At 34.6% G+C, this 24,054-nt stretch overlaps 1 protein-coding gene across 2 annotated transcripts; it reads right to left on the bottom strand.

Moving 5' to 3' along the window:
* On the bottom strand, positions 1 to 23,626 carry MYL1 (myosin light chain 1). Of its 2 annotated transcripts, none has more exons than XM_036858290.1 (7): positions 23,205 to 23,626; positions 10,944 to 10,971; positions 6,845 to 6,988; positions 4,427 to 4,600; positions 3,903 to 3,980; positions 941 to 983; positions 1 to 325 (listed from the first exon to the last, which is right to left on the bottom strand). In XM_036858290.1, exons 1-6 carry the CDS (start codon positions 23,340 to 23,342, stop codon positions 955 to 957), a joined length of 591 nt encoding a protein of 196 aa, XP_036714185.1. In that variant the 5' UTR covers positions 23,343 to 23,626; the 3' UTR covers positions 1 to 325; positions 941 to 954. The 2 variants fall into 2 exon arrangements, with proteins under 2 accessions (XP_036714185.1, XP_036714186.1); XM_036858291.1 differs by lacking the exons at positions 10,944 to 10,971; positions 23,205 to 23,626 and adding exons at positions 11,225 to 11,249; positions 11,941 to 12,038.
* Positions 23,627 to 24,054: the final 428 nt, after the last annotated feature.

Below are 24,054 nucleotides of genomic sequence, written 5' to 3' on the forward strand. Positions count from 1 at the left end.
TTGAACATTTCAGACCGACCAAAATTATTTATTGATTTATTATTTTAAGGATGTTCTTTGACCCATGGTAGAAAATAAAGAGCAGTGCTTGAATTTGAGATTGTCAGTATTTTATCCTTCTTGTCTAGAGCAACAGACACTTCGTTTGTGTGATATGAATATAATTCAGAGAGAAACGTAAGGTGTATAAAAATTCAGGGAGTCCTCCAGTCTAAAATGGTCCAAATTGTTTTGTTCTTCTGAATGATGGTAAACAGATTTGGACGGTTAGTCATGGGTGTTCTTAGAATAAGGTTCCAGCCAGTCTTCATAAACAGTGCTTGATCTGTAAAGGAAAAAGGAAAAAGAGTTAGATGTTGATTGCATCTTTTCAGAAAGGAAATGGGGAAGGAAATAGTGTAAAGTGAAAAAGAAGAAAAAGCACAAAATGAACCATCACTTCCAAGGTAAGGCATTTCCTTGCTGCAAGAACCTGGTTTCAAGTGCTGCACTTTGGACTGTGATAGTATGGTTTTCTAGAGCAGTAATTGTTAAAAAACTACTTCAATTTTTCAAAGAATTTAGGCTAATGCTTTTATTATTGTTACGTTCCAACTAAATTAATCAACTATTCTCTGGTTTGTTGAATCTCCACTGCTTAATTATAGTACAGACAAAGATAGGATCTATACATGAAAGCTATAACCTCAGAAGTTTTTGCTTGTACACTTACACAAAAATGCTCTATTTCTACATAACCCATATCAAGGAGATGGGTTAATATAAATAACTCGTTAATATTAATATAATATTAATTATATTAATGTGTTCTGGTTAAAATAAATAACTCTTCATTAAGAAGCAATACTAATTATATCTACAGCGTATAAGTGAGGCTGCTACTTTAACAAAATACAATATTGAGAAACCCTTATATATTAAAGAGGGAACAGATAGATACCTTGAGAGCTCCATTTAGACAGACATGATGTGCTTAACAAAAGCTGTAGGGATAATACAGACAGTTTAGAGTTAGAAAACAGTCAAATTTAATAAGAGAGCAGTATAGTAAGTTAACTCAGTTCTAATTATTCCTAGTTATAACTCTAGAGTTTATTTAAACTCTGTATAGCTCACTATTCTTAATACTGGATTTATGGCTTTTCCCCTGATTTTGTAAGTTTAGCTTTCTGATTATGTGTTATGTTCACATGGTTAAAATATTTTCTTGAAAGTATGAAAGAGTTTATAAAAAAAAATGCTCTTCACCACTGTCTCCCAGCTATCTAGTTCCTCTCTTTATAGCTAAGTTGGTAGAGCTATTATGCATGTATAAGAAAATACAAGTATATGTTTCTAAAAATCTTTTTTATACAAATGGTGGCATGTTCTACAAACTCTTTTGCACTTGCTTTTCTCACTTCATAATGTATCTTAGAAATATTACCATAACCATAAACAAGGGTGTCCTTGTTCTTTTTTTAGGTCTGTAGGGAATTTCACTGTGAAGATGTACCAAAATCTATTCGATACTTCATACATTGATGGACATTAAGTTGTTCAAATATTTGGCTATTGTGAGCAACACAGTAATGAATAATGAATATGAATAATCATATATCACGCATTTCACTTGAGTGCAAGTATGTCTAAAGACTACATCCCTTGAAGTAGATTTGCTAGAATTAATAATTAATACCACATCACCACATAGGGATTTTAATGATTTATATTCCCAACAAGAATGCATGAGATCACCTGTTTCCATACACTGTCCTCAACCTAAAGTGTGGTTAAACTTTTAATTTTGGCAATCAGTATATCTAAGTGTAGTGTTAATCTGCATTTCTTTTATTATTAGTGAAGTTCAGCATATTACATTCATATATATTTTTATTTCCTTTTCTATGAATTGTCTATTCATGTACTTGTTAATTTTTCTATTGGGTTGTGGTCTTTTTATTAATTTGTAACTTTTTTTAAAATTAGGCAAATGAACTCTTTCTGATGTTGATTGCAGATATTTTTTTCTGGTTTGCTATTTGTCTTTTCACTTTGTTTCTGGTGGCTTTTGCCACTTAGATAAAAAAAATAATGTGGTTGAATTTATTGAAATTTGTAATACCTTCTGGGTTTTGCATCAGTGTTAGAAATGCCTTCCCATTCCAAAAGTTATAAATAATTTTCCATGGGTTTTATACTTTTAGCTTTTACATTCAAATGTTTGACTCATGCGAAATTTATCCTAGTAGGAGATCGAGATGTGCCTTCATTTTCTAAATGACTATACCCTTGTCCAAACAATATTTATTGAATGATTCTTCTTTTATCTAATGTACTTATGGCAGTAACTGAATGTAAAACATAGTTTATAGGAAAAAAGTAAAGTTTAACCAAGATTGTCAGTGAAGATATGCTTGGCTTAGTATTTTTCTTTTCTCCTGTTCTCTTTTTTTCTCTCCTTTCCACTTCTCTTCCCTCCCCTCTTCTCCCCTCTGCTTTTCTTGTCTTACTTTTTTCCAAGTTGTTAGACCTTATAAGTCCATATTTACATCAAAGCTATCAACATAGCTTTATTGAGATGTGGTTAGATTAGTTTTTTGGGGGGATGGATAAGTTTTTCGATTTTGTTGCAAAATTTTAAATTTACAAGTTATATCATGCAACTTTATCTTGCATCTTTATTTTGTGTGGTGTGTTGCTTTTCAGACCCTCTGGGTGAAGCTGCTATAAATTGGTGGCAGAAAGACGTGTACCACAATGTTCATTGTAGCTCTATTCACAATAGCCAGGACATGGAAGCAACCTAAGTGTACGTCAACAGATGAACGGATAAAGTAGATGTGGCACATATATACAATGGAATATTACTCAGCCATAAAAGGAAGCGAAATTGAGTTATTTGTAGTGAGATGGATGGACTTAGAGTCTGTCATACAGAGTGAAGTAAGTCAGAAAGAGAAAAACAAATACCATATGCTAACACATATATATGGAATCTTAAGAAAAAAAAGGTTCTGAAGAACCTAGGGGCAGGACAGGAATAAAGATGCTGACATAGAGAATGGACTTGAGGACATGGGGAGTGGGAAGGGTAAGCTGGGACAAAGTGAGAGAATGGCATGGACATATATACACTACCAAATGTAAAATAGATAGCTAGTGGGAAGCAGCCGCATAGCACAGGGAGATCAGCTCAGTGCTTAGTGACCACCTAGAGGGGTGGGATAGGGAGGGTGAGAGGGAGACGCAAGAGGGAGGAGATATGGGGATATATGTATACGTATAGCTGATTCACTTTGTTATAAAGCGGAAACTAACACATCATTGTAAAGCAATTATACTCCAATAAAGATGTTAAAAAAAAATTGGTGACAGGAAATAGATAATTGGCCACTATGTGATAAATTTCATTTAAGCAAGAACACTAGAAAAGGAGAACTAAATTTTAGCACCAGCTTTGCCATTAATGATGTGACCTTCACTAAATAGCTAAACATCTTTGGCCTTCGGATTCCTCATTTTCATAACTGCTTGCTGTAAAGGATTTTGAGATCTCTCCAACTGTAATATTAAAGAATATTAGTATTTAATATTAAAATTTATTCTGACACAAACCCCATCTTACAGAGATGTTGTGAAGATCTAACAAGAAAAGATAAAAGTGAAAGCACATTTTAACCTGTATAATAATGCACAGGAATGTTAAATCCCACTGGAGTAAATCTTATGTATATAGTCAGGTCCTTACAAGGTATCTTTTTAGAGTTATTATATAACTGATTGATAATAAGTAACATTTGTATGTTCTCTTATTGAATAAGAGAGGTAGAGAAGATAAGTTGTTTTAAGCTCAAAAGTTGTCCATCGTCAACCCAATCAGTTCAGAGTTGCTGTAACCACCAGAGCATATGAGATTGTACCTTCATAGTTGATGCAGCCATTGGAGTCTTCTTGACCTGCCAGCAGGGCTTCCACTTCTTCCTCTTTCATCTTTTCACCTGATGAAACAAAACTCTTTCTTCAAAAAGAAAACCAGAGAATATTTTCAAAATTCCACTGTAAGTGATCAGTTTTGGACTCCTGGAGACTATAACCTCTTGGAGGATAGAAACCCAGCCCTTCCTGTTCTCTAGCCAGAAGGTTATCAATAAATTGTTTTTGTATAAATGACAAATGCACACTATACCTGATCATCCAAACTCTATCCTGTAAGAACTACAGTGCTGCACATTACTTATTCATTACCAATAATTTATCATTTCCCCAAAGTAAACTCAGTGACATTGAGGCTAATTGATAAGGTCATTAACTTTTGACTATTCTTTTTCATTTTCCCTTTGTAGTCTTTCCCCCTACTTATTTTGGTTATAACATGATTGACCTAAGTCTTGCTCTTTCCTATATATTCTGTCCTATTAAGTCCACTGAAATGGATATTTCTTACCTAGCGTAGCTAGAACATGACGAAGTTCAGCACCCATAACGGTGCCATTGCCTTCCTTGTCAAAGACACGCAGACCCTCAACAAAGTCTTCATAGGTGCCCTGGTCCTTTTTGTTGGAAATAGATTGCAACATGGGCAGAAATTGTTCAAACTCAATTTTCTTGACATTCATCTCTGGAAGAAATTGCAATTTGGAGAGTTATTATCTATCATTAAATGCCATCTCTGAGTCACAAATTAAATTGAGAGTTCATTCTAGATCATCTGAAAAATCTTCATACGGCTTAAATTTCAGTTGGTAAATGACTGATGACAAAATGTTTGTGGTAGATAACAGCATGAGCTCTGGAGTCCTAGTGCTTAAGCTTTTATCCCCAGCCCACCATTTACAACTATGTGATCATGGGCAAGTTTCTTCTTTTTTAGTGAGCTCTTTATTTATTTATTTATTTAATTAATTTATTTTTGGCTGCATTGGGTCTTCGGTTGCTGTGTATGGGCTTTCTCTAGTTGCGGTGAGCGGGGGCTACTCTTCGTGCGGTATGTGGGCTTCTCATCCCGCTGGCTTCTCTTGTTGCAGAGCATGGGCTCTAGGCATGGGGGCTCAGTATTTGTGGCTCACGGGCTCTAGAGCGCAGACTTAAGTTGTGGCACACTGGCTTAGTTGCTCCACAGCATGTGGGATCTTCCCGGACCAGGGCTCGAATCCATGTCCCCTGCATTGGCAGGCGGATTCTTAACCACTGCGCCACCAGGGAAGCCCCATGGGCAAGTTTCTTAACCTCTTTGTGCCTCAACTTTTTCATCTCTCAAAAGAGATACCTCGTAGTGGTAGTGTGAGCATTAAATGAGATAATACGTGCAAACTGTATTACAATACCTGGGACAAACTGAGTGCTTAATCAATGTTAGCTACTGATTTTATTAGTATTGTCAATTTAATATTTTCTATAAACACTAGGGAAGCAATATAGAAATATACTGATAACAAATCCATTAACATATAAATGTAGCAAAACCTAACTGAACTTTGATATATATTCCACTTTTGTCTGAGCTTTTGTAGAGCCTTCAATTTCTTTAAATTTTAAGTAATTCAAAAAAGAAGCCTGTGAGGAGAGAGTGTGTGTTAAATACTTTGTGATCTCCTGATTTCTCTGCAGTTTTAGAGGCCTGGAGATGATAAGAATTTTTTTAGTATCTTCTGACAAGATAAACAGTATTCACAGCCGAAGTATAAAACAGACTGTCCAGATGTATACAAATGGTTAAAGTTATGTACCCCTATAATCAGAATTCCCATTCACCAGTCTTTCCTTATAGTGTAGAAATCTAGTACATTGAGTAATATTAAGAAGATTAAATTTGAATGCTGAATAAATGAACATTTACCTAATAATTCCATTAAAGATGAATGTTTGATAAGTTAAAAGTGAATTTGGCTTATTACGCTCTTCCTTTATCTCATGCTCCCAGCTACTTTTTGCGTGATTTACTTGGACATTTTCCTCTGAAGAAAATGAAGTTTGAGGAAAATTCCTGCAGACTGATTTAGAGGTAGGTTTTTTTGAAATCAATTTTTTTTTCTTTTGTAATAAAGGAAAATGGTCTTTTCTGGAAAAAAAAGATGATTTGCCTTCCCCTCCTTGTTTTCCTTATGGCAAGGATAAATAGCCCAAATATCTACTTGAAAAAACTTCAGTTTTGTCTTCTCTTTTTTTTGTTCAGAGTGGTATTTTTCAATAGACTATTATACTTGCCATGAATCATGGGATTGGAAAAAATTTCCTTATTCCAGACTAATGACTGGATTACTGTATCCAGCGATGACTTCTTCAATTTTGCCTCTTATGTATCTCACTGACTTTTGCCTTAGGATTTACCTTGGGGGACTGAATGCAGATTTTGGCTTAGGTTTTTAAGTCTTTTTACAGTTCTTGGAAACAGAAAATAGTTCTATTAAGGTGTCATCTGTGTGTTCTTAAATTAGAAAGCTGAGTTTCCTTTAAGATGTTTTTTTTTTTGGTCGCACCCCGCGGCTGGCATATGGGATCTTAGTTCCCTGACCAGGGATCGAACCCATGTCCCCTGCATTGGAAACGTGCAGTCTTAACCACTGGACCACCAGGGAAGTCCTGTAGGGTATGTTTAGATAACATGGTGATGATGATGATGTTAGCATTAGATATCATTTCCTTTCATTAACATGAAATTATATCATGCTTACAAATTCTCAAAGGAAGGTTAACTTGTTTTATGAGGGTAAAAACTAAGACTTTAGATGGCCAAGAGGCACATTTACCATAAAAAGTAAATTAAACTCTATTCTGTGGAACTTATTTCTCTATAAATCTCTCTCTCTTACATAAACACACACACGAACACACTTCCCAACTTCTTGGAAAAACATGTGTTTACCTTCATTGCTGGGGTTTCCCAGAACCTCCTTGACCTCTGCATTGGTGGGATTTGTGCCCAGAGCCCGAAGGACATCACCAACCTGGTTTAAGGTGATCTTGTTATCGCCTTGTCTGTCATATAGGAGAAATGCCTCCTTGAATTCTGAGAGAAGCAAGAAACATTAGGATGCTTTTTTTCTACTTCAGACCTATAAATTAATCCAAACTTCATCAGGGATCCAGTTCAAACTCTCCTCTACTTTACAGCTTTTGCCAGTCACTTAAGTTTTTATCTTTGGACTCTCCCTTTTCTAAGCTCAACTGACAACTCCCTTTGGACATTACTTTTTGGGTCTATTTTAAAGCAGGATTTCCAGTTTCAAGTCATATGTTATTATTCATCAGATATGGAAATTGAAACTCCTAGTCATATTTATTCATATCTCCTTCATCTGCCTTGGACACAGGACTGGGTTAAGAAATTCTGAGGCCTTGAGAAATCTTAAGAATTCCTCATAAAATCCCTCATATAATTAACAACGTTAATAAAATTTCAAGAAAACAAATTTTCAATCGGGATTGTGTCATGTGAGGTTAAACCAAACTTCTTAACTTATACAGAAAAACCTGCTCTTGAGGTACAAATTTCCTAGGCTCTTCTCTTAACTAGTTTTCTTCAGGAGTAACTTCATTTTTCAGGAGAAAAAGTAGAAAGATGAGGCCAATTTCTAAGTTCTATAGTGTCATTTAACCACTTCAGTGTATGACTCTAATAGGCTTCTAGTGTATCTGATTCTGAAGGAGACTTATTTGTTTGAATCTATTGCGATGGTGATCACTTTAAACTTTACTCTTTTTTCATATAATAACGTATGATAACATGTTGCTGTATTAGTTTTAGAATGTAAGTATACTTTTTAAATTAAAATTTTATGGAGATAAGTATAGATTCACATGCAATTTTAAGAAAAAATACAAAGAGATCTCTTAAATACTCTGTCTAGTTTCCCCCGATAGTACCATTTTACAAAATTATAGTACACTATCACAACCAGAATATTCACAATGATAGACTCCACCTATTTTACTCAGATTTCCCTAGATTTACTTGTATTCATGTGTGTATGTAAGCACATATTTTAAAAGTGTTGTCTATTTTTATCACAATCACTCTATTGTTTACTTTCCCTAAATTTTGTCATTCTCCTTTGATAGAATTGGTTTTGCCTTTCAGGATTACATTAACAAAGAATTAAGAAGTATACACCAAAAAGACAGAAAGAAGTGCTACTATGGATTTAGGGACAAGTAAAGACATTTTAATTGAACTTTTAAAACTTAACTAAATTAAATTTTCTGGAGAACCTAAAAGTACTGATGGCAACTTGTTGGAGTTAATACCAACAACACTCAAAAACCCATTTGTGAATGAACTGGTAGAGGTGAAAACATTCTTTTTAGTCCACTAGTGGTCTCAGATCAAGAGATGCTATCTAGATAGGTTACTCAGCAAAACATCCTATTTAACTATCCCTTCATCCCCTAATCTAAGATTGCACCAGACATTATGTTAACAATCAACTATAGATCATGTTATCATTCTTTGCTGAAATTTCCACCTCAAATTCTATGCAAATTGATATCACAGATCATTTCCCCAACCTAAAAGACATGCAGCAGGCACTGTGGGGTCATTAGTCAAATATTATATTTTATCTTTCTACAGGACATGTGAAACTGAACTATTCTTATTAGTGGCTCCAGGCTTTCATGCAGATTGCTCAGAGGACTCACTATTACCCTGGTCAGATGTTGATATAGAAATAGGGTTTTATGAGCTGTAATAGAATCTCTCTGACATGAACCCTTTTGTTGATTTAAAGGCCAAGGCCAGAAAAATATTGCTCTTCCTACACCAGATTTTTAAGGCTTAGTTATTCTCTTGAAGAGTCTAAAACATGGGTTAGCAAATGACTGCCTACGGGCTGGCCGCCTGTTTTTGTAAATAAAGTTTTATTGGAATACAGACATGCCCATTCATTTATGTATTGTCTATGGCTGTTTTCATACCTCAGTGACAGAACTGAGTTGTTTTTACAGAGACTGTTCTGCCAACAAAGCCTAACATATTTACTGTTTAGCTCTCTAAGAAAAAAATTGCCAGCCCCTAGTCTAGAACAACACTGTTCTAGGGCTTTGTGTGATGATTGAAATGTTATGTATCTGGGCTGCCCAAAAGGGTAGTAGTTACCTACCACCTGTGGCTCTTGAGCACTAAAATATGACTAGTGCAAAGGAGAAAGTAGACTTTTAAATGCATTTATTTTTACTGAATTACAGGTTAAATTCAAATAGCCACATGTGGCTAGTGGCAACTCTACTGGACAGCACAGGACTTACCTTTAGAATGCTATAATTTTCTAGTGTTTTTTTCTTTACCCCAAACTTGTGATACATTCAAGTAGAGCAGCCATGAGAAAAACTCTAATCATTGAAGAAGGAAGCAAAGAAAGTATGTCTTTATTTATTTCTTAAAATGTAATATTTCCTTTTAATTTAAAATGCTTACATTTGTTTTCCTGGCACAGGAGAAAGCCAGTCCACCACACCGAAGTTTACTGAACCTCTGTATCTAAAACCTATTTTACATATGGAGTAATATGGTTAATGTTCAACACCAAGTCTTCTGTCTCTGAAAGGGTTTTTAAGTCTTCTATTGCTTGGTTCTACCATAGTTTGGCAGTCATAATGACACATAAATTAGATATTTGAGAGGACTGGGGTACAGTAGCAGATAATGTAGCAGCATCATTAGTTAAAATACTTAAAAATCAAACAAATTAGAGTAGAATTACCAACTGTTTTCAATAAGAAAAATTAGTCCTTTGTAGTATAATTTCAAATGATCATGGGTTCTGAGTCATCAGATCATCTCATTTGTCTACATGAAGGCATTAACCATGATGTAGATAATATATGAGTCTGTGCTATAGCAAATATCCTTTTTTTTCTTAACTGATTACCAAACATGAGATATTCCAGACACTGAAACAGGCTGAAAAATGTTGAATCCTTTAGATAGAGAACTGAGTATAATTATAATTATATACCTATGAGTATTATCACAATTATTTATATATTATAAATCATAACATATATACATACTTATCATTATGACCAATATCCAATTTATACAATATTGTATAACTGAAATTTTCTTCCATCCCTTCTATAGATGTATTTTTGTCTCAGTTTATTTAAATATGTGACTCTTTCACTTCATAAAACATTCTGCCCTACACTTTCCAGTGAAACAAGAGTCTTAGGGCACAGGATCTCTTGGATCCAAAGACCTGAAGAAGAAAAAGTGGAAGTCTTAGGGAAACTATTCATATTCTTTTGAATCTCCAGAATTTGAAGTCTTCTAGTTAGAAACTGTTTCTATGAAATAAATTTCTAATTAATTTAAAGTAATATTAGATTTTGACCCTATCATTAATTCTTTGGATCTTTGAGTCAGTCTCAACACCTCTCTGGGAGCCTGTCCTGCATCTCTAAAGATGGACCAGGAGATGGCTAAGGCTCCTTCCACAGTTTTTTGATAAATAATTTTCCCCTCTTTTTCCCTGAATGCACATTTTTTCTATATCCACTTCACCTGCTATTTCTCTCAACTCACTATGGTGCCCACTGAAATTATGTGTATTTGGTAATTGGGCAGTTTTAGAATCAATTTTGTTTTCGAAATTGAATAATTTAAACCTGCCAAATCACTCTTTAGGGATTTGATGAACAAATTAGCCATCCAGAACCCACATATTTTGTGGGAGTATATGTATGGTATTACCTACTGTATCAAATTGGTTCTATTTAGAAATCAGTGAATACAAGAAATTATTTTGTGGTGTTTAGCTTTTGTTTGCCTAAACTTTTGATTACTGATTATACGTGAAGGGTTCATGTTGAGAGAATTTATATTTATAGTGATTGAGAGCATTTATATTTAGAGTGACAACATCAGTGGGGATAATTAGAAAGAGCTAATCTCATCTCAAGGGAGTTGGTTTTCTCACATGCCATCTTTATGAGTGTGCACATATTATATCATTTAAACTTACCATCCTGCTGTTGCATAGAGAACTCGATCTGTTAGAAAGAAATTAACCACAAAGAATATTTTAACCAAACAAAAATGTCCTGATTTTTAAATGTATCCAAGCTCATTCCCTGAGTAATCTTCAAAGTAAGCTGAAAAAGTATGCCTACTTTTCAGAGTTCAGGCATAGCTTGGATACTAAGAGGTTGAGCCATGCAGTAACATGTCTTGGAAATGAGTGATATTTCAGAGACTAAGAAGTGCTCTGCCTACCTCTGGAATAGAGAAGCTCAATTCACTTACCAGCAATCTCATCAGCACTGAAGGACTGCAATGGCGCGAGAGAGGAAGAAAGAAAGAAACAACTAGTACTCTTTCAAATGCATTGACAGAAGAGAGTGCTCTCTGCTCTGAGATTTTTAGGAAGCTATGTAGGTGTCATAGAATAAGAAGGTTGCCTTAGGATACTTTTGAATCTAGGAAAAATAAAAAGCTATTGCAAAAGATAGGGAACATCTTTCTATATCTTAATCCATGAGTCAATGATTTAACAAATGCTAAATCAAATTCTTTCTGGAATAATATAATAACCTACGGTGTATTTAACATATGCCTAATACAGACACACTGCATTAAAAAGGTCACTTGAAGTCTTTCTTCTATTTAACCAGTATATTTTTACCCAATTCATGGAAAGTAGTTTATTTAATTTTAGTTATCAGCATCATTGGATTTTTTTTTAAGGTATAGTATTTTGCTATAGTTGCAGGTTTTTCCCTAAGTTTAGATATAATAAACCTTATGTGATATAGAAAGTTGGTGAAGCATAAAGTACTGTTTTTGGGAGTAAGACATATTTTTCCAGTTGGCATAATACCTTGAATTAATCTCTCCTATCCTCAACCCACCTTAATAAAAAACAAAAGTAGATTCTACACACATACTGAATATGTTCTCTCCTCAGTTTTATTCCTATCTACTGTCTATATCTGTCTGTAAATTACAAGTAGCTTTCTCACAAGATCCACCATGATGGAGCCTCTGGGCTGCAAACAGCGGCGAAGCTGAAGAGTGAGTTGAGGGCTGCTCCAGTCCCTGAGTGAGGGCCTCCCTTGCCAAGGCTGCCTTTTATTTCTGGAGAAGCTGTGACCTCACAGCTAGCATCAGGTTTCAGAGAGAAGTAGCCAGTCCCCTTGGAGAGTTTTTTAGCTTTCTTAGGGCAAAGGGAAAGAGGGATCTGTACCCTGAGGTCTATTTTTAGGCAATCAGAACCTAAGAGTGGACAGCCATGGTGAGACCAATGCCTATCAGTACTTTTATGGTCTTTATCCCTGAGATGTTTTCTTGAGCGTCTTCCTTTAAGAAGCTTCTTATTTGTTCAGTGGCGGAGGAGCTTAGAATTTCTCTAAAGACTACAGCTGATCCCTTCTCTTGGTGAATTATGGACTTTGCAAACTTCAAGTCAGCAGTTTTAATGGAACTTTCTGGATGGGACTGGTTTGGGGTTTCAAATGGCAACTGCTGTAGAAGGAACACTCTCTGCAGCTCTGTCCCTTGTGGTAAAGTTCAGAGGACTTGAAAGGGGTACATACATTTTGTGTGTTTCTTGGGTCTACCCAAGTGAAAATCTGGTCAGTTTGTGAAATCTCCAATTAAAGACCACTCTTTGCACATTGTATTCTCAGGAGTGTAGAGTTTATCTAAGCCAGGAATGGTTTTAATCTCCATTTTCAGCACTCTCCCTCAGTTTTCTTACATTAGGGCTGGGTATTTGCTTCCCTACCTGTTATCTTTGTGGTGGCTGACTAGTCATATTTTTTGAATTTATGAAGTTCTTCTAGGAAGGGAAGCTGATGGACCATTTTGTGTTCTTTTTCTCTCATTCTGTACATGTTCTTTTAAAATTTAAAAATGTTGCTTATGTTCTTACCAGAATGTGCTGGTTCCCTTTCTGCCATGCCAAACATTTTATGACTCAGTCACCAGACTGAGGAGCAAAAGAATACAAAGCAGGTGCTGTGAAATGCAAAGTTGTACTTTAGAATTTTAAAGGTATCCATGGGATTGGCTGGTAGTAAGTTTTCATGACAGCTTACCTGAAAATAGGGGACAACTCCCTTCCTAGAATGGTACTGAGAAGAGACCTGTCTAGTCAGAACTAAAGTTCAGACATGTTTATCAGTTTTCGACATATTTAAAGCAGCTCAAAGGCATAAAGAATGTTAGAGATAAATTCTAATTTAAGTACTGGTTCAGCAACTATTTTTAAGGGAACGGTCACAAAAAGCATAATCTCCCTCCTCTAGACAGATGTATACTTTGCAGCTTTTCCCCAAGCTATTTGGAAAGAAATCAACATTTAAATGCATATCATTTTTTGTCCAAAGTTTATAAGTAGTGAAAAAGATCTCATGGAGTCTGAGTCCCAAAATTAGAACTGAAAATATAACTTAAAAAATATTAGTAGCCAGGTAAACATATCTTCATGAATAGATTGACATTTTGAGACGTTGTTGGAAAATGGAAGTTAATAGAAAAAATTTAAATCCTTTGAATCATTAGGGGAAAATCAAAGGGAGGGACAAAGGTAGAAATTTGTCACCTTTGATAGTTGTGTAATTTGGAGTCTCATGATTTCTGATGCAAAGATTAAAGCCATTAGAGCAGACCATGTTTCTTTGTGTTTTACTCTTGTATTTAGGTATTGTGTCATTAAATTTGAATTGCCCTATGATCAATATTGAGCACTAGCATATATCTTTGGTAAAATTAATAACTATAGATAATACAAAACAAACTCATCAAAGTTGTCTTACAAAATGCCCATCCCATCATATAACCTACATAATGCTCATTTTCATTTTTTTTCAGATAGAAAAATGTGTCCTTGAATACATATAAAATACAAGCAATTTGTGTCAAATCTGTCAAGTAAACTGGAAAGTCATTTTAATAGCTGTATTTACATTATAAATAAGCTATTCATAACCACTTGCCTATTATATAAAGGTTTATTATTTATTAAAATAGAATGGAGGCAGTTAAACTATTTCACTCTAGTTTTTATCTATATCTTTATCACATAGAGAATGACAGTGTAGATTGTTTTGTGCTTACTGAGGATCAAAGTAAACATTTAAGCAAGTTGTTGACAATGGTAGAGAAGGCTACAGTTTAGTCTAGAGAATAAACTATAGTTTAAAAGTTAGAGGACCTAGATATTGTGCCCATAGAATAAGTGGGAGATGCTATTTATTCTCTGGTACACTTCTACGAATGGCCAAAACATTCTCTTGTATCTCTTCCTGGGTGTTATAATGATGAAGTAATCAACCCTTTGAAGAAAGGCGTGATATGAATACAAAATGTCAGCTGATTTTGGACTCAGTTTGCTACGTCATCATTTGGTTTGTTTTGAAAATTAGATTTAAGTCTTTTCTATCTGGAATGTTCTCCTGTCATTTCTGCTTCTTAGAAATTAACTATCCTTCAAAGCCCTTGAAAGAACCTTTTCTGTTTGCCTAGCTCCTTTCTGCCACTGAAATATGTTTTAACCTTCCTGACTGTAAACTTTTGGGAAGCACAAGCTGTTGCTGGAGACCATTTCCCTTGGTCCATGATGTGAACCCAACTGTGAGCCTCTCCCTCCTGGAATGCTACTCCTGCCTTATACTTAGATTGTATCCCCCATAACTCTATAAAATACCTTGCCTGTATTATATGCTCAACAGAATTTTAATTAAATTAAAATCTTTAGAACAGATGTATAGTAAGTTCCTCCTTCAAACAAGTCTCCTCCTCTAGGATATTATCTTTTTAAAAATTTTTTATTTTTATTTTATTTTTTTCTGAAGATTTATTTTTTATTTATTTTTTAAAATTTTATTTATTTATTTATTTAACATCTTTATTGGAGTATAATTGCTTTACAATGGTGTGTTAGCTTCTGCTGTATAACAAAGTGAATCAGCTATACATATACATATATCCCCATATCTCCCTGCTCTTGCGTCTCCCTCCCACCCTCCCTATCCCACCCCTCTAGGTGGTCACAAAGCACCAAGCTGATCTCCCTGTGCCATGAGGCTGCTTCCCACTAGCTATCTATTTTACATTTGGTAGTGTATATATGTCCATGCCACTCTCTCACTTTGTCCCAGCTTACCTTTCCCCCTCCCTGTGTCCTCAAGTCCATTCTCTACTTCTGCATCTTTATTCCAGTCCTGCCCCTAGGTTCTTCAGAACCAATTTTTTCTTTTTTTTTTTTTTTTTTTAGATTCCATATATATGTGTTAGCATATGGTATTTGTTTTTCTCTTTCTGACTTACTTCACTCTGTATGACAGACTCTAGGTCCATAGGATATTATCTTCCTTGAGAGAATGGACCTTGTCAGTTCCTGCAAAGAGCTTACATTCTAGAGTAGGGGCACACATTCTCCTTTGGTGCTGTATCTCCAGCACCTAGAACTGCCATGCATATAGTACGCATGCTCATTTTAAGTTATTGATGTATATGCCTTTATATTTCCAGAATCTTTCCTTAGATTTTATATAAATGTTATGATCAGGACTTCTAATTTGCCAACCCCCAATTTGTTTTTTTAAAGGGTGTTTCCATTTTAGCCTAAATACTTATCTTAGACTGTTGGTAAAATAACTACCTTCCACATTTTTATGATTTATGTACTATTTAGTATTGGATTTAGGTAATAGTAGTCAACAAGGTACTGGTACTATAAAAGATTTTTATTGCAATGTTTTCAGATTATTTTTCACTTTGTGAAGTATTTTTCTAATAGTAATCATGAGGTTTGGTTAACTGATTAAAGACAAGATAAAATTTCTGGTATATAGAAGGAATTGATTTATAGAAAAATATTAAAATGCATTTAATCAAACAGTCTCTGGAATTGATGTATCTTAAGCTTTAGTATAGCAAGAAGAGCTATAATTAAAGACGATCTGGAAGATATGTGATGTTGAATACTGAGGGCTAATGCCCTAGGAAGGAACATAGACTACAGTCTTTAAAGAACTTCATCATCACTGCTAGATATTACAATAGGGCTAATGACTGGTGAGACTAAGTAAAGACCTTAATCTAACCAGGGCCAGTTTTCAATCAAGAAAACATTGCTGCATGTTCTTTGATTTAATGCCTGGCAGGGAGAACAAAGACCTGGATGTATGCAAACCCTAACAAAAACTTAATAATTTTCACTCCAATCTTAGAGTTATGAGGAATCATTGTAAAAGGTTGGCAGAAGTACTATTTTGGAACTCTGAGAGTTTTGTGCTTCAGAACAATTCACTTAATTTAAAGGAAATAGATATTTTTTATTGCATTTTTTTATTTCAACAAAGGATATACTTAGGCTGGTGACTCTAATATGGTATAAAATGGAGAAATTAAGATCAGTGAGAATACAGTAGCAGCCCAGGTTGTCTAATATAAGAGAGAATAGATGGTTGTATTGGATAAACTGATCTGAATAGAAGAGGAAATGAGTAATTCTGTGCTTAGGATGCCTAGACTAGTCAACTGAATTCAGTCACATTAGAGCAAAGGCTGAATTATTAAAATAATACAATTTATACCTACAGGAATTAACAGAGAGGTTTAAGTGAATTTTAATAAAAATGTAAAAATGTGACCTAAGTCTATACTACTTTGGATTTCTCATCAGCTTTCCCGTGAGAGTTGCACCTGCTCTACTTTGTGCATTTGTTTGTATGCAATTTAATTAAAAAATCCAAGTTGTGTTTACGTTCTTTCCTTCCTCTTTTTATTTTTAAAATAAAAGCATTTGTGAAAAATGCTTTGAAAAATGCTTTGTGTATGTGTTTTAAGAAATTATAAGTATCTGCTTTTTCCTCCGTGTCTGGGGTAGAAGTTCTGTTTGTGACAACAGGGATATATGAATATTGATATTACTATTTTGGAGATTTCAGGTCTTTGATATGGTGGAAAGAGACTTAGATGGGGATTGAGGTATTCAGAATTTTGTTCTGGCTCTCCTGTAACAAATTATGTGTCTTTTGATTAAATAACTTCTTTTATCTGGGTTATAGCTTCCTCAAATATGAAATATTAAACTGCATGATTTCTGTGGTTGCTTATTGTTCTATAATGTTGTGAGTTTTCCATCCTTTTGTCAGTATCTACAGCAACTCACTTTTTTTTTTTAATGGAAAAGGGCAAGTTGCCTAAAAATTTGGTAAATAATATTATTTTGAAGTAGTTTAGATAAAGAGGAGTTAAGCAAAATAAAATTTCATAACACTGTGTTCAGATGAGTATTTTATATCTCACTTATATCAGGAGATGGTATATCATTGGGTACTTAGTAGGTACAAAGAACCTCACTTGCCACAGTGGAAGGAAGAAGATAAAGTTGAATAAGATGTGGTTTTATCTTTAGGAAAAATTTTCTGCTCTGGCTTCAACTCACTATTATTAATTTATGATCAGAATAACAAAGATTTATCATCCATATAATTTACATTTTAGCCAGTATAACTGAAGCCATCACTACTAGTATATTGCAATTTTTGCCCTCCAGGTTCTGATTTGCGGGGAGAAACAAACTGTAGAAGTTGATGCAGAAACAAACTACGGAAGATCTTATTTTCATAAAAAAAGTATTCCAGTATGAAGAGAAGCAGAAGAAAGTGTAGTATCAGCAGACTAAATATAATCCTTTCCACAATTTCCATGAGTCAGATGGTGCTTAATGCCGGGTAATTATGGAAAGGCTTCTAAAGACAACTTGCCAGGGGGTTCATTTGCAGCACTAAAATGTCGAGAGGCTAAATTTGGCACTGTCACTTTGTGGTCTCCTTGTCTTGCAAAAATTTCGTTGTCTTTAAAATTAAAAGTGCTATTCACTATTAATTGGTGAACATACCTATTCCTTTCCAAACTGCCATTTACTTTGCAAAGACATTATCCAGTTACATATTACTTAAAATATAATTTTAGAGTTACAGAATGCCCTTTAATATCTTCCCACTCCACTCCACCTGTTCTCTTCTTTTACAGAGTAGTTTCAAAGTGGAAACTTGTTATTGATACCTAGTGATAATCTCACATAAATTTTGGTTTGCTTCTGAGGTTATAATCATGCCACAAATGGATGAATATCGCAATTGGTTGACATTTTAGTTGTATTAAAAATTAGTCTGTATTAAAAGGCCAGAGTAAAAGAAGACAAACTCTTAAAATTATATAAAGAAAACTTAGAAACAACTTATGTCTTCACCTATTCCTTCTAATTAGAAATTGACTATGTGTCTTCTATTCCTATTTCTTTTCCTCAGATTAGTTAAGATTTAATCATTATACACGTGGCATTATATTTCTATATATGACTCCAAAGAATATTTGTTGAGATTTCCAGTTTAAATCATGCTACGTATTTGTAAACAAAATAGAAACCCATCCCATTTTTAGAATATTAACCTGATGGAAAAATTTGGAGGTCATCTTTGAAATATGTGTATGTTTAATTAAACAAAAGCAAAATTATTTTAAAATACAATAAGTTTCACTATATTTAACAACATTAAAAAATACTTTGGTATAGTGTTTTTCCAGCTTTATTGAGATATAATTTACATATAATATTGTATAAGTTTAAGGTGTACAACATGATGATTTAACACATGATAATTTTGATATGTGAAATGATTACCACAATAAGGTTAGTTGGTTAACATAACCATCATACTACACAGTTATCTTTTTTTTTTGTGGTGAAAACTTTAAAAATTTAAAAAAAAAGTTCTCTTAGTAACTTTCAAGTATACAATATGGTACTGTTAACTATAGTCACTATGTTGTATTTTAGATCCCAGAACTTATTAATCTTATAACTGCAAGTTTGTACCCTCCGTTCACCTTCATTCTTTTCTCCCATCCCCACCCGACCCTAGCAACTACCAATCTACTCTCATAATAGCATTTTTAACATCCATGTTCCATTTACAACTTTTTACAGGAAGCTGGAGCAAAGTGACTGGGGGTCTTTCTAGTTTCCTAATATCTCACCTTCCATCTGTAAATGAGAACACCCAACCTGTCAGCAGCAGGTGCTAAGATATGGGAAAGCTGAGGTAAACAGTAATGAACTGCCAAGGTCAAAAGTCTTGATGAACTAGCTGTGATGTGTGCCTCTCACCCCCTCTTCTGGCTACCGAAGGGCTGTGAAGGGCAATATGAGAATCACCCTTATATTGACCACTCTTAACCTCATATCCTTAAGAGCAAAAAAGGTTCCTTTTCACATTCTTGGAAACAGCAACTTCCCCTTTATAAACAGGAGGTAGTTTAGGATATGGTTAACATAGTTGACTCTGGATTTGGCCTGCTAGGTTATATCCTAGCTCTGTCACATACTTGTTATTTGATCATGGGCCTGACATTGAACCTCATTTAGGCTCAGTTTCTTTTCTTGCAAAATGAGGCTAAAAACAACCTTAGTGTAATGTTTTGTGGATTAAGTAAGATAATAAGGCACAGAGTAAATTCATAATAGATATTGATTATTATATTACAAAAAACTTTATAATTTTCAAAGCCTTTCATGAGCCATGACCTCATTTGGTTTTTCCAACAATCCTTCTAAGTAGGACTGGGTTTGTATTAGCTTTGTTAGAGATGAGAAAAAATAATTTATAGATTAACACAAAAAGTCCTATACCTGGACAAGAACAAGTCAGGTGTTGCAATGAATACATAATATTTGCCTCCACTGAATACTCATCAGTAAGTAGATGTATTTATTGGGAATACTATATTTCCACCTTATTAACTGAAAGTTTAAATCTTCCCAAGCATATGGTCAATTGTTGCTGTGAGATTTGTTATTTGATGAGTTTCTGTCAATGCATTTTGTACCTTTACCACTTTTTGTAATGTCGCCCGCAGTATCTGGTCAGGGATGAGCTGACTAAGTGGTGAATACAACGAGAATTACAATTTAAGCAGCACAATAACATACATGATTCAAAGTCCCATCACCTCAGAGCAATCCTGACATATCAGCTAAGGCATGCATCGTGCAAAAAATTTGCTTAAACATTGAAGATCTTTTAAAATCTAGGCACATGGTCATCTCATACTTATTTACTTTTGTTATTTCATTTGGTTGCAGTTTTGGGCAACAGGTGTTAATTCTTGTGTTTGTACTTGAAACTAAACTTATGGTGGGTTTTACTTCCCACACTTGGCGATTCTGTCAGGCAGTATTCTTTAGTCTGGGCATTATTGCTGGAAGTATCAGCTCTCTGAAAGCAAAGAGTGCTTAGAACCACCCAGGACAGTAGCTTTAATGTTCAGATATCAGCAGTATTTGTGTTTTTGAAAAGGATATTCATAGAAAATCCATGGGGCTAGGACATCAGGTAAGCATTCCCTCAGAAAATATAAAAGGTTTTATGTCAGAACAACCAAAGAAATGTTCTAAAGAAATAACCAATAAAGCAGGAAATAGGTTGGAAGACACATTTAAGAAACTGATAAAACTCATTCATATTATTCAGAGTTTATGCAGAGTCAAATATATGGCTAGTAACATAGTATATTATAATATGGAACATAGGTATTAACTGGGATAGTATTGAGGGATTAAATACTATGATTGTAATGACTATAATACTACACTAAAATAGTTCCGCTTAAACTTCAGCCCTACTCAAGGTGTAAAGAACAGCTAGATTTCTAATCTCATATGATTTAAGAAAGAAAGTGTAAAATCCAATTAAGTTTTGTTCTTTATCGAGTTTTCAGAAAGTTAATGAACACATATAACAGCTCGATTAATTTCTTTAAAGTTCATTTTCTCTGCTTGAAAAAAGTTTGTAACTTATATGAGGTAATATATCTAGAAATATCATTACATGATTAAAAGCATCATAATACGAAATGTTTTAATGCACATTTTAATTAGTCTTCTTACCTATTGGGATGAAATTAGATTTTATAAAGTTCTCAAGTTGCATCACATTCTTTGGCTATGTTATAATATCTGTAAATATGCACTGATTTCATATTGTTGAATGCATATCATTAAAGCCATTTAAATTCTTTTGCAAAAATATACTTCAATTCTTTTCTTTGTTCTCTTTCCATTAGGAATGGGCTCTCTGAATGAAAGATAATCTGTTTCTTCTAGATTCATTTAACTTCTCCTTTTTTGGTTTGTGTCCCTTATCAACATCCATCACATCTTTCATTCTACAATGAAATAGTGAAGATGGAGCATATCCCATCTTTACAGAGACTCTCTAGGAGTATTTCCTTCTTTTGCTTAGCTGTACTAGTTCACACTGGCATTAATTCAAGATATAGATGAAAGGATAAACCAGTTTTCAAGATACAGAAAAGCATCACTCCTCTGCTATGAAGAAACAATCAGTTTATTTTTTGGATTTAAAAAGTGATTTTTTGTCTTTTCTTGGAGACTTCTTACCTGCCAAACTAAATTTTTATTTATTTACTTATTCTTACTCTGTTCCTTGGGGAAGAAAATTAATGCCTCTTTTTCATTACTGGGATACTTCTTTTTCTCCTTTCCAAATGCTTGTAGTCCCAGATACAAAGGGATGATATTGTCTTATAAATCACAGTAAATATAAAGAGGAATAGCTTTGACACTGATTCATATCTCTAGTGTTAATGTAAAATGGGGAGTCAAAGAATAGAGGCAATTGGAATTATTGCAGTGGCTATAATCATGCTTATTGTATAATGTAGTCAGTATGCATCTATAAGATATATTAACTAGTATTGCTGGAGATGAAAATTTTGATTTCCTCATAATGAACTGTATGCATGCAGTCCTCAAGACAGAAAAACATTTACTGGAATATATGACATTCATTGTTTTCTCCTAAGTGGATATAAATTAAGAATAGTTCCTGGCCAATATTAGATTCTACGACCAACTATTTTCCAAATATGACTTCAGTTACCTACTAACTCAAGAGACAATGTCTGTGATGATCTACTTCTACTCTGAAACATAAAATTTCATGTTTAATTGGAATGCTATAAAAATTTGGAATATATTTACTTAATATCATCATATACATCTAAGGGTGATCTGATTCAATATTTATGTCAGGAATATTTTTAAGAATCTACAGTTATACTAAAATAGTCAATGAATTATTTATTTATAGGTTAGCTTGGCTGTTGCAAGTAAACAGCATATTAAATGTCAGCAAGTATTAAGTTAGCAAAATTCAGATTTATTAAGCACAGAAATATTGGCTTAAGTGAAATGATCACCTCCTAGGCACTTTCACCCACTAGTTTTCCATATAAGGCAGGGTTCCCTAGGTGAAGATTTTCAAACTGTCATTCGGACCAATCAGAGCCCAATGAATGAGGAGACGGTGCACATTTGATGGGGCACATTGCCGAGAGGATACAGGCACATCCATAGCGTCATTCTTCCAGAAGCAGATAATCTTTTGGCAGTGGAGAACTTTGATCACAGCAAAGTGTTGACATGAAAATCAATCACATTCTCTTTAGTTCAAGATCAGTATGCAAGAGCTCAAAGACATAAGCTCAAAGCCATATAACTAGCAAGTTTTACAATATTTGGGGGGGGTGGTTAGTTTCATTTAGAAGCAACTCACATTCTGAATTAAATAATGTATATATAAATAAACAAGATGACAGTTATAGTCACTGAAACACTTGAGTGCGTAGTTGTCTGCACTGGGATGTCATTTAGTGTGGTATCAAATTTTATTAAGCAAAGCTGGAGGGGGAATTGAATTGCAAAAATCTCTTTTTCAGATGAAATAAAGCAGCTGTCAAATAAATACATCTAGGACAACTGGGTCATCAGCTGTTTTTAAACTTTTGGAAACAAGTAGGGACTAAAACATTCCTTTTGATGTAGCTTTAAGGAAGAGACCCAGTTTCCATAGAGATTTTATTAAAAAAAAAAAAAGAAACCACTGGTTTAAATGTTTATAAAATGTATACATTTTGCACTTTGACAATTTAGGGAAAAAAGGAAACAGAAAACAAAAAGTAGAGCACATACAGGTTCCAAATATAATGCCATACTCATAATAATTTTAGTGAAATTATATGCTACAGTTTATTTACTTTTTAAATCAAGATTCTCTTCTACCCAAATCCACCAGTTTGCTTAGTAATTCCATTCCTCTCAATGAAAAATATGCCCCTCTGAAAGTTCCTAGTGTTCCCTACTGTTGAAAGATGTTTCAGTGACCAAACAGTTCACCCTTTTCATTACCTTAATGGCAGAGAGGTCAATCTTTTTCTCTTTGGGTGGGGCAGGTGCAGGTGCAGGTTCATGTGCCGGGGCAGGTGCAGGGGCAGGGGCTGGGGCAGCAGCAGCAGCAGGTTTCTTCACGTCCTTCTTTGGTGCCATTGTGTTTAAAAGGATGGGTTAAAAAAAGAGAAGGAGAGCCTCCTAAAGAACCTGTCAAACTGATTCTTGGAAGAGGAGTGGTGGTTCGCCTGATCCACAGACCAGTGTCTTGAAGGTGGACCCAGAGCATTCAGTGGTATAAGGGCATGCATATATATTTCACTTAGTGCCTAACAGCATCTTGACACTTGAGGCTGGATTGGACAGTTTGCTATTCCAGGGGGATGGCATTACGGCTCAGACTATAAATGGAATCTAAAGGGTCATGGCTTCATCAATTTTTTTAACTCCTCGTGCGCCATTTTTTCCCCCTCCTTCTACCTCCATGTATAAAGGAGAAAGAAGTATGACAAAGCCAGCCAGATTCAGATCCTTTGGTGAAAGTAAAGTAGATTGACTGATCCTTTCTCTTGGTAGAATTACAGTTCTGCTGAAGTTGTAAATCTTTTTTTCCCCCTGTGCCTAAGAAACTTTCCTGAAGGATTTGATTTCAACTTGGAGTTTTGGCAGGGAATATCACCAGCTTTCCCCGAGCTTATTTGCTCATGCTCCTCCTCCCTTGCCATAATATGCAAGAAAATGTTTGTCAGCAAAGAGGTGGTGGTGTTTAAAAATAAAAAGCAGACGTATAAGGAAAGCCCATTAAGTCTTAAAGTGGCTTCCCTTCTAGGGAGCACGAACTCTGACTCTCTCTCTTAAATTGTGGTGAATT

Source organism: Balaenoptera musculus, chromosome 7 (assembly GCF_009873245.2).
Source record: "Balaenoptera musculus isolate JJ_BM4_2016_0621 chromosome 7, mBalMus1.pri.v3, whole genome shotgun sequence".
NCBI lineage: Eukaryota > Metazoa > Chordata > Mammalia > Artiodactyla > Balaenopteridae > Balaenoptera > Balaenoptera musculus.